General features: G+C 41.9%; 1 protein-coding gene across 1 annotated transcript; it reads left to right on the top strand.

Moving 5' to 3' along the window:
* The first annotated feature begins 280 nt into the window (after positions 1 to 280).
* CDK1 (cyclin dependent kinase 1) lies at positions 281 to 8728 on the top strand. The gene is made up of 8 exons (XM_021535795.2): positions 281 to 339; positions 1026 to 1076; positions 2494 to 2650; positions 3694 to 3817; positions 4201 to 4371; positions 4909 to 5072; positions 5189 to 5330; positions 8387 to 8728. Exons 2-8 carry the CDS (start codon positions 1040 to 1042, stop codon positions 8498 to 8500), a joined length of 909 nt encoding a protein of 302 aa, XP_021391470.1. The 5' UTR covers positions 281 to 339; positions 1026 to 1039; the 3' UTR covers positions 8501 to 8728.
* The last annotated feature ends 2906 nt before the right edge of the window (positions 8729 to 11634 follow it).

Genomic DNA, 11634 nt, shown 5'->3' with positions numbered 1-11634 from the left:
CGCCCCCTGTCACCGGCTCAGGGCTACGCGGACCCGCCCGGCCAGGCTGTCCTCACTCGCGCCGTCCGCGAACCACGGGGCGGTCCGGTGCCCTCTCACCTTGCCGTGCCCGGCCGCGCGGCATTTCTCCATCATTTCCCCCCGCTGAGGAGGCGAAAGCCGCCCTTTGAGCCTCGCTTTGGCGCGGAGCGCGCTGATTGGCCGCTTTGAACGGGCCCGGCGCGGCGCCATTGGCGGAGCGCGGCGAGCGGCCGGTTCGAATGCGCGCGGCCCCGCCCCCGGCCCGCGCGGCGCTGCGGACGTGCCTGTGCGGCGGCGGCGGGTGCGGCGGCTCCGCAGGTGAGGGGCGCGCGGCGGGGCCGTTGGCGCGGGCCGGGCCGGGCCGGGCGGTGCGCGCTGCCGCTGCCCAGCCCCGGGCGCAGCGCGGCCGCCCGGGCCTGCCCCGAGAGCCGGACCGGGAGCGGGGCAGCGCCTTGGGCCGCCGGGAGCGGGGCGGGGGCTGGGCTGCAGCGAGCGCGGCCGGCGGACGGAGCCGGCAGCCCCCGGGGCCGGAGGTAACTCGGCTCCGCTCGGTGTCCGCAGCCCCCCGAGCCGGAGCGGAGTGCCGGTCCCGCTGTCCGCGGCACGCCGGTGGCGCTCCGGGCCGGTGTCTCCTGGCGCGGCCAACACCCGGTGACACAGCGGCCATCCTGTCTGTTTCTAGCTTGTTCTTGAGCCAGTGGTTAGGTAAAAGCTAACCGCTTTTTTCAGTTTCCTGGAGGAGCTTTTTTCCAAGCTTTTAAATTTTTTTTTTTTCTCCTTGGAATCGTTGCCCACTCATACCTTGCGGTATAGTTTTTCTAGGTGGAATTCGGAATAAATATGCTCTGTGTTTTTGTTGATGAGAACAGTTAAGTGTTTTACATTGCAGCTAATTTTGTGAGGCACAACTCGCTTCTAAAGACTTGGCATAGGTTCAGTGACCTGTCTGTGCTCAGGACAGCAACTGTTCACCCTCATTATCTCTTTTTTCCTGTCCATTTCAGGGATAGCCACAACAATGGATGATTACACAAAAATAGAGAAGATTGGGGAAGGTAAGTATGGGGAGCAGTGAGCTTTTAAATGCTCCACAGTTTGAGCTATGAAGTGTCCCAGAACATCTGTGCACTCTGCCTGTTACAGGAAACACTGAGATTCAACCAAGTGGCTAAATAAGCTTGTAGCTTAGTTACTGTGGTACTTATCTATATCTGTAAAACCTTCCAGCCTGCCCTTTTTCGTAAAAGTGACATGGTCTTTGTAAAAACAGCTGATCAGTGCTGAAAAATATCGGCCTTCGTTTTGCTGGCTAATGCTGTAATATTAGTCATCTCCAAAGGGGAGAAGGGAGAAAAAGTATGTTCTGAGTCCTGAAACCAGCTTACAGTTTAGGAAGCTCCCCCATTTCTCTGAATGTGAACTTAGCAGCTGCCCCTGAAGTTGTGCAATGTGTTGTTTTGCTTGGAGCTGCTGGTAGGGAGTACTATTTTCTGGATTGTTCTGCTCTGATGATATATGGGCAGTGTGGGTGTCAAAGGAAAGCAAGATAGCAAAACTCTGTGGAGAAGTGAATTCTTAACATTTACTTCACATTGAGGTACTGAGAAGATGGCCTCAATGCAGGTGTTAGTCACAACCCCCCTGTTACTGGAAGTCCAGCCTGTGTTCCCTGTAGAAATCAGTGTGTTTTATAATACACAGTATAAGGCCTTATGTAGACTTGAAAATTTGAAGTACTATTGCCCACTCTGAGGCAACAGCATAAGGTGTGCTTGGATCTTGCAACAAAGCTTTGTATCCAAAGCCTTGTGCACAGATCTTTTTGAAATAAACTAATTTGGGCTTCATGTGAGGGATTAATGTTTCAAGAAGGGTAAAAAGAGAAGGCTTATGCTGTCTTGGTTTGAGGGTTCTACTTCTCTGAGCATTGATAATTAAGATGGATTGATTTGAGATTTACTCTTGGTTCCGATTTCAGCTTCTGCTGAGATCCACAGCACTAGCCTCTCCTGCACTGAGCATTGTGCCAGAGGTATTTCTACAGCTCACACCCATGGATGGCTGGATCTCAGACTGCAGAAGGAACACTACTTCCATGTGCAGCTAAACCTTTAGCATTTTAATATGATGTATCAATGGCAAAATCATAATCCTTTATAATAATCTTGCCTGGAAGTTAATCAACTTGAAACTCAAATAGTATCTGATTTTATAACTACATCTTCCAAATACTTGCCTTTCACACTTAGCCTTCTAAGTGCCCTGTCCTAACAAATGCTACACTTCATGGGTGGCATGCTTTAAACAAACAAAAATATTGCTCAGGTAAACTCCACAGCTAAGTAGTAGTTTGTAATTTAAACCAATACTCCATTTGTAAGGACTTTTCCTATGTTAGCAGCTCGTGTTTACAATATTATGTGTACCTGAAGCTGGTCCTTCCTGTATTTGTTTCACTGTCTTTTTGTTCAGGTACCTATGGTGTTGTGTATAAAGGTCGTCACAAAACCACAGGCCAAGTGGTTGCAATGAAGAAAATACGTCTAGAAAGTGAGGAGGAAGGTGTTCCAAGTACTGCTATCCGAGAAATTTCTTTATTAAAAGAGCTGAATCATCCCAATATAGTCTGGTATGCATATACTGGTATTTAGCTAAACTCTTGGAGGAGCACTAGGTTCCATCAGATCATAAATTATTTTCCCACTCATCTAGTAAGGTGAGAACCTCTCTGTTTAATGCAATGTCTGCTTTGCAGCAAATACTTTAAATTCCATGTTTGTGCCAGTTTTCTAATTAAGCCTTCCTCATGCTGCCTCTTTTCATTCTAGGAACCTAACAAATTTTTCTTAATTTAGAAATTTCTGTAAATTCAGAGAGATTATTGTGAGAATGGAGGCATGCTTTATGAAAACTGGCTGTAGCTGTTACTTCAGGCCATCTCAGAAGTTTATCACCTTGGAATAGGCCATTTGACTTAAGTGTTCTGATGTTCTCCCTGCTGTTCTGTAGCAAGAATTTAGATGTGTTTTGATGCTGTCATAGCTGGCACACCTGAGCTGTGAGTGAAATTTCCTTCAGTGACTGCTTGACATGTAAAAATGATTGCAGCCACTGTCTTCCCCCAATATACTTGCTTGCTCTTTGATGCAGCAAAATACTTGATCTTTAATGTGCCTTAAAATTGGCTAGGTTCCAGCCAGGTAGTGTCTCAATGTATGTATGTTTGGGTTTAGGAACCCTTACACTCCAATAAGGATGAAGAAGATCCTTAAGATTGTGTGTAAATCCTGCTGTGTCTATTATATTATTATTAAATATTTCCTTAAGTTTCTAGTAATTCAAGCTGTGCTGTGACAAGCCAGCTTCAAAGAGAAGCTAGGCACTAACACCCACAGGTGGAGTTTTTTTAATGGCAAAAGTATTTTTTCTTCAGACTCCTGTGTCTGACTTGAGAGAACATAAGTTTTAGAGGAAGCATATAGGCTTTTATCTCAGTTTGACACTACTTCAGATACACTTGATTTTCCAGATGACAGTATAACTCAGCCTGTTGTTTGAAGACTTAAGACTTCCATAATAGAAGCCTGGAAATATCAGCTTGTATCCCTGTTAAGAAAAGAAATGGGAGTGCATGCATTTTGCAGTGGAAGTAATTGTATACTCAATTTTTAGTCTTCAGGATGTTCTCATGCAGGATTCAAGACTGTACCTCGTCTTTGAATTCCTTTCCATGGATCTCAAGAAATATTTGGATAGTATTCCATCTGGCCAGTATTTGGAGCGTTCCCGAGTTAAGGTAATGAGGACAATTTCTTAACCTAAGAGGGAATTTAATGATGACTTACTAAACCATAAGCAGCTCTTATTTTCAGTATAATTAACTCCTTGAGGAGAAATGAAAGGTCAAATAAGCAGCCATAGATAATAAGATGAATGTGAGTTTTGCTTTCAAATGCCACTTGAAAATCTTTTCATTACTGAGATTAAACTGCCTTAAACTAATCTTCAGCATTAATTTGTGTATATTTTTGATTGATATTAACTCAGTGTCTGCAATGCTTTGGATTTCCATTTCCTGCTGCTGTGGGGAGAGCTAATGAAGGGAACACCTTTGTGTTGCAGGACACTGGCATGTACTAAAGGTAACTCCTTTCTTTCCTCCCACCTCATCCTTTCTAGAGCTATCTGTACCAAATTTTGCAAGGTATTGTCTTCTGCCACTCAAGAAGAGTTCTGCACAGAGACTTGAAACCTCAGAACCTCCTGATAGATGACAAGGGAGTGATTAAACTGGCAGATTTTGGACTGGCTCGAGCCTTTGGAATTCCAGTGCGGGTCTACACGCATGAAGTGAGTTGGGACATACCTCTGGTGGTTTGGATAAGTGTGTACTTGCTTCCTGCTAAGAGCTGATTCTGAAACAGCTAAAAATCAGTTTTTTCAAGCTATAAGCTAACAAAACTATGAAAAAGTTTTGTTTTGTTTTCCACTTCTTTGATTGTGGCTTCGCTCTAAGTTTCCAAAGCATTTTATGAATCCCTCTCAGAGTGAGTCAGATGGACTCAAACTTGTTGCTCACTGTCTCATAAAGGTGTTTTTGCTTTGCAAAGCACTCGGGTTTGAGGGGTTTTGTGGCTGGGTGCCAAAGAATTCCTGCTCTTAGGGAAGTTGTGGAGGCAGCTGATTTTTTTGAAGTAGAAGCTACTGCAATGGAGTTGCTTTGTCTACAAATGAAGTTTGAAACCAGTATTACACTTCCACTATAACTCAGAGTACTGGCTATTTTTAGCAGAAAGACTGAATGCTACTTAATAATAAATGAGCCATTTATCTTGCAGTCAGTTAAAAGATCTGATTCCACAAAATCAACCTTTCCTTGTTCCACAGGTAGTAACACTGTGGTACAGGTCTCCAGAAGTGCTGCTGGGATCTGCTCGTTACTCTACTCCTGTAGATATCTGGAGCATAGGAACCATATTTGCTGAGCTGGCAACTAAAAAGCCACTTTTCCATGGGGATTCAGAGATTGACCAGATCTTCAGAATCTTCAGGTATGTAAGGCTGAACCTTTCCTTTCTAGCTGTGTGTCACTACACAACAGTTGTGTGTAATTAAAAGTGTAATAGCACATAACAGATTTCAGACTAAATTGCTTATGCTTGCACAGAGCTTTAGGGACTCCCAACAACGAGGTATGGCCTGAGGTGGAATCCCTGCAAGACTATAAAAACACATTCCCAAAATGGAAACCTGTCAGCCTCGAAACACATGTCAAAAACTTGGATAAAGATGGACTTGATCTGCTGGCTGTAAGTAGTCTGTCCTAAACTGGTGATTAAGAACCTGAGTGGGCTGTTTGAAATACTCCAGAATACACAAAGCTGTACTCATCAGTCATGGCTAGAAGGAAAATATGGAGATCCTCAAGCTATCAGCAGTGGTATGAGCCTTCATTCTTGTAGAACTGACACCTTGTGTGACATTCAGTCCTTTCACAAGTCATGCCAGACTATATTTCACATGAAGCAATTATGCCTCAGCTTTTTTTATAATAATTAGCCAGGTACAACTTGAAAGTGAGGATGAGTCTTTACAAAGAGGTTTAAGTGAAGACTTCTGCCCATAGAGTAGCTTTCACCTTTCTGATGCCAGTTTAAATTGCGATGTGGCTGTGTGACTGCTGAACCAATTGAAAATGTTTATATATGTTAGCATGTGGATTAAACTTGGTGGGCTCATCTTGGTTAAACTTCTTTGATGGCTTACCTGAATAAACAAGGATAGAAACAGCTGAATGTATTGATTAGCTGGGACAAGAAAAGAAGCTTAGTTGAAGTCTGTAGTGTCTGTCTCAATTGCCCTTAAATTTGGAGTTAAGTATTTTTGGCTGTGGTGCATTAACTTTTAATTGGTATCTTTTGTGTCTAGTGTGAGTTTCCTTTAGTTCTGTGGCCAGGCAGAACTACCACACCAGGCTTTTAATTGGCAAGCTCTTCATCAGTCTCTTCCACTTAGTGCTCTTCCAGCTCATGTGCTGCCACTGAGGGCTAATTTAGGTCACATCCTAGGTGTGCTGTTAGGTGTCCTGAGGTACAATAATGTACCTTGGCTGTTCTAAAGCTGCATTTGTACAGTGCAGACCTACAGGTGGGGGTGTGGGCTGGGTGCTTTGTGTGTCTCAAGACATGCTGACACTTCAGAACCCTGTTGTACAGCAGTACCTGTGTACCTGCCTCATGACTGTAAGCAGTCACAAAACAGTTCATTACCCCTATTGGGAATATGGCAGAATGCTCTGACTGAAGCAGTGTTACCCAAAAAGCTAAAATGATCACAGTTTCTCAATTTTTTTGGGGGGACAGAGTCCCAATTCACACTGACAGCCTGAGCATTTGTTGAACATGTAGTTGTCCTGGATAGCTCTGAATTTGCAGCAGAGTTGTCTTATAGAAATAAGACCCCTGACAGTATCAGGAGTTTATTAAATCAGTTTGAAATAATTGTTGCTGACTGTATTTACAAACTAAAATCAAAGGAACGGGCAGGAGAATCTTGTTGAAACAGTTGTATGAAAAGGATCTGCCAAGGGTTTATCTGAGCTTAGGTGAGGCTTCACTGTGTGAAGCCAATGGTTGGGGCTGCTGCTAATAAAGGCAAAAAAATAATTAATGGTGTTCTTCATGGTGTTAGCACAATTCTAGTGTCAAAGCATAATAAATTCTATAAAGTCTTTTACAGTTCTCCCTTAATGTTAACATTTTAGTTTCCTATTAGTGCCTAGTGACAGTGGTATTCCTGACTGGAATCCCTTTAAGTTTCCTGTGGCACTTTTAAGCCTTTTAAAGCCATAATATTACTTTAAAGGCAACAAAACTAAATAGTTTGTTCTAGAGCACAAGCTCAGATATGTCAATAAAAATGTTTCAATGTTTACATACATCTCCAACAGACTATAGAAAAAAATTAAAGGAGCTGTCTTTGAAAATGTCTTAACACAAAAATGTGTAATTCAAATTGCATGAGTGAGGTTGTGAGTTTAAAACCTTCATAAGCTACATGACTTCTATGACCAGCATTTCAAAGAACTTGCTGGGTGTCCTCAAAATTTTAAATTATCAGAACAGTAGGTGCCAGGGAGAACTAATGCTCTAGACTGCTCAGAGAAGTTTCCTTCACTTGCTCCATCATTTGTGGTGCAATGTCACAGCATCCATTTTTCAGAGAAATTTCCCTCTTTGAATCAATTTTGAGAGAACCTTTGATATCAGAATTAACTACAGGACACTGTTCTAGGTATAGGTAATGGGAACCTGCCACAAGGTGAAATTGGACGTGCAAGGTTAAATCTGGAGGCAGCATTGCATTTGGCAGAAGTTCAGAGAATATAAATGCAAATTCAGTGGTTTAAATCAACCTGGAAGATTCCCTGCAGAATGAAGTGTAAATATAATTAAATGTCAAGACTGAATACTGGGCAGAGTAAAATTGGTTAAGTTTTGTTCTGGAAGACAGATTTGTTGTGCAGACAGGGGAGAGGCAGCTGGTGGAATCCTGATTTGGATTTGAAATGGTCTGTCCTTTAGTAAGGAGAAATAAAAAGACTGCTTGTTTTGGGTCTAGTACAAAACTGCTGAATGCTTCATTCTTTTTTTGACCCATTGCATGATAGAAGCTCTAGATACTTTTTTTTTTAATGGCTAGAAAAATTTCCTCCGGTTTTAGAAACTTCTAGGGGTTATTTTAATGGCTGTGACACCCCCTCTTTTTGCTCTCATTGCCTTTATTGAGGTATTCAGTTGAAATATTTTATTGCAGAGACTCAAATTTTAACTGTTTTCTTCAGTTCTACCTGCTTGTAGTCTACTTTCCAATTTGGATTTTGAAACTGAGTGAGCATTCTCTTATTTAATCGTGGAGTCACCAGCCTGAGCAGAAGCCATTTGACATCACTTTGTTCAATGTCAGTAACAAAACAAGTGTCAGACCACTTGTCCTTAAAACATTTAGGGCTTTACCAGCCTAAAGCTTATTAATTTGCCTCAGTGAGAAGCTGAGACAATTATTGCTGCTTGTTGCCTGGTTCTGGATTTAGTTCAGTGGATATGCGGTACCCAGACATAGGCAAGGGCTTGGTTATTGAACAGGGGCGTAAATGGGATTATTTGTTTTCTGAGAGGTTATGTACTATTACTGACTTGTAGAGGAAATAATCTCTCCAACTAGGAGAACACAGAACAAAGGGGGAAATGTCTTTGTACTTACTTTGTTATGGTTAAATATCTATTTATTTAACATGATTTTAGCTCACCTTTCAGGAGGAAGTAAATGTTTATTTCTTCTTTTGTTTTGTTTTTTTTACTTCCAGAAAATGTTAATTTATGATCCTGCAAAAAGGATTTCTGGAAAAATGGCCTTGAACCATCCATATTTTGATGATTTGGACAAATCCACTCTTCCTGCTAATCTGATAAAGAAATAGACCTTTGGACTAAATCATCCAGAGTGAAATAATTGTGATTACTTTTACTCTTAAGTCTGTCATTTGTATGTCTGTCTTTTTGCTCTTAAGATTTGGCTGTATTCAGTTTGTTTTTGTTTAAGTGTTATCTAATTGTAAATATTAACCTGTTAGTGCTGTGTTCAAATGCAATGCAAATATTGCTGCAATTAATGCAGTCAACTTTCTATAAATAAAACTTTAACTTCATTGAAGGACTGAACTTATTTCCAGGCCACAGCTGCTCTACAGAAGGACTCCTGTTTTCTTTGGAATGCACTGGAAAGGTACCACTTGGCTAAAAATGATAGGAAATTCTCGAGTTTGAGTTGTTTCAGTGTCGTGTCAGTTACACTTCAGCGTGGCAACTGATGTGCCAAAGGACACTGTGAGATGAGCTGAAGAAACTCGACTTATGAAAGTGTGGATGGCCAAACTGATTTTGAGTTTTTGAAGGCAGCTGTAAATCATTATTTGAGATAAGTCCCTTGCTCTATGCTTTTGTTATTGTCTTGGAGACCCGGACTTTACCAAGGTGTTGGCATGTGAACTCCTAGGAATTGTAATCATAAACTGAGATGCCACATGGCTCCAGACTTTTCCATAATTAAAACAGAAGCTTTTTAAAGCTCCCTGGCAATTAACTGAACAGGAGGAGAGTATTGTTAAAAGTTCAAATAAAGTTCAAAGGTGTGTACTGGTAACAGATTGTGTGTTGGTTTCCAATTCCTAGCTCCATTGTTGCCCGTCAGACACATCAGTAGGGATGGGCTGTACATCTGGCCTAAGTTTTATTGGCTCTAGGCACTGTAGTGCTCCCTTTCTGCTGGTTTGGGGCCAAGGCTTGCAGCACAGTGGGGAACAGTATTGGAAGTGTTTAGATTTCTAAATCAGGTGTGTGAAAGCACTGATATGACTCTAAGCAGTGAGGTTTGTAGGAGCCCTGTCCTACAGCTACTGATCTGGACACTAAAGGCAGTGGAGATGACATCCATCCAGTTCATCATATGTTTGTTGTGTCCATGAGTAGCTGAAAGTGTTAGACCTGGCTTTTGTTAACAAGCAACAGGGTGTGAGATAAATACCACTTGGGATGTTACCACTGTTCTTTGCAAAGTGCTTCTTAATCTTTGGAAAGATTGGAGACTTGGTTTAATAGAATCATTCGATAGCAGAGCACTGAGGAGGAGAGGTTTTTGAAATCATACAGGTAAGTTACTTAATTGAAGGCAGTGGGGGAGAAGATTGTGATGGCTAACTCCTTTCTGTTAACACCAGTGAAAGGATACAATTTCAAGATGAAGTGAGACCTAATTTGTCTCTATTTGCATGTAGTAACTTGATACAGTATTTACAGGCCAAGAGGTTTGTAATTGCTGCTAATTGGTTGCCTTGATGTAGAAAAAGCGGGGAACCTGCCCTTCTTAACCATTAAAAATCAGAAGCTAATGCATAGACCAGGTTCTGTCTGGAAAATATTTCAGCTGGGCAAATGAAAGATTTTGCTGTAATACTGGTAAAGCCCAATTTTTGTTTTGTAAGTAACTTACTTGTGTCTGTCTCAGCTTAATGTGATAGGCTAAAGCATTCCCCCTATCTTAACTAACAAGTACTAAAATTTCCAAAGAGTTTTTCAAACAATAACTTCAAGTCTGCAATCTTTCTTGTTTAGCCAGGCAGTGTAACAGCTGCTGTGACATCAGCGTAGCTCTGAACAAGGTATTATAGTGCTCTCAGTAAAGGAGGGGCAGGGAACACAATACTGTCTGTGCCTCAGTGAGATCAGGTGCTGAATATCATACTGAGACACCTGACTCACTGGCACAGCTCCACTGTTATCAATGAGGCAAAGGTATCAGTCAGGCCAATCAGTTCCCTTATGGAAAATATCATCTGCTCTTGGTAACTGCCCTGCTGCCTGCACCTAGCATGTGGAAGGTTTGTGATGTTCAAGCTTTGGCCACCTAAAACTCAATTTTATTCCAGTGAGAACTGGGTATGCCTTGCCCTTTGGGGATTTAACCCACTGTGGGTGATAATCAGCAGACCTATTTATTAATACCTACTGCAATAGCTCTCTTATGAATGTTGTAAGAACTGGGGATGAAATTGCTTTATTTAAAAGCAATGTGGTCCTGTCTAAAATGAAGTTCTATAATGTAATGTTGCATCACTATTGCCTCTGGTACTATGGCTGCTCAGTATCTTGTTTTCTACTAGAGCACAAGTAAACCCCAGCTGAAAATGATAAATTTAACTTGGTGTTTGTCTTCACTTTCTTGTCCTCCATACCATTGAAAAGCAATGTAGGTGAAAAAAGTTTTGTGTATGCAAGAATAGGATTTTACACAGGATCAAATTGGGGTTTTGGCAGTGGGTTGGGATTTTTTAAGTCGCTGAATGCTAGCAGGCTGCTGAAGTGTAGGGGTAGGTGTAAATTTTGTATTGGTACAGAGGAAATTGGAAATGCATCTGCTGAGTCAGAAAGAAGATACCTATTCAGTCCAATTGCATTTGCTACACTTAAAGCAGCAAATGACTGGGAACTCACAAATGTTCCCATGTTGGTGTCTGGGGTTACTTCTGAACAGACAGTTTTGACCAGCACTATTTCCTTCTTGGTGCCCACAGACCTGCACAAAGGCACAGCATTACCACTGCCTCCCATTTTATTTTATATTGGGTTTGTAAAGACTGTGTGGGAATAAGGAAACACTGATATGTGGGCCCTACTTTCATTAAGCCTGACTATTTCTTCACCAAGTTCCTTGCCTTATTTTCTGATAAGCTGCATCAATTTATGAAGCAATCTCAGAATTTCCCATTGCTTTGACCACCAGCTGCTCTGGTTTACATCTGCTGCATCAGTGGCTCATTCCAGGTAATGGCTTGTGATTTTGTTCCCACTGTATTCCTGTATAAAACATTGTCTCCTCATGTGTAAGTGTCAGCAGGGTACTGAGTGTTCTCCACTGTTGTTGGGCATATTTTACTTCAGCCTGGCTATTTCAATAAATTATTGTTGTGTTTGAATCAATAGCAGGCTATTGATGCTGCTGCTAACAGATTGAGTGATTTCAAACCTGTATCTCCAGTACAGGCGCTGGCTGCCTTTA

Source organism: Lonchura striata, chromosome 7 (assembly GCF_046129695.1).
Source record: "Lonchura striata isolate bLonStr1 chromosome 7, bLonStr1.mat, whole genome shotgun sequence".
Taxonomy (NCBI): Eukaryota; Metazoa; Chordata; class Aves; order Passeriformes; family Estrildidae; genus Lonchura; species Lonchura striata.
This window is presented reverse-complemented; position numbering and strand designations above follow the sequence as displayed.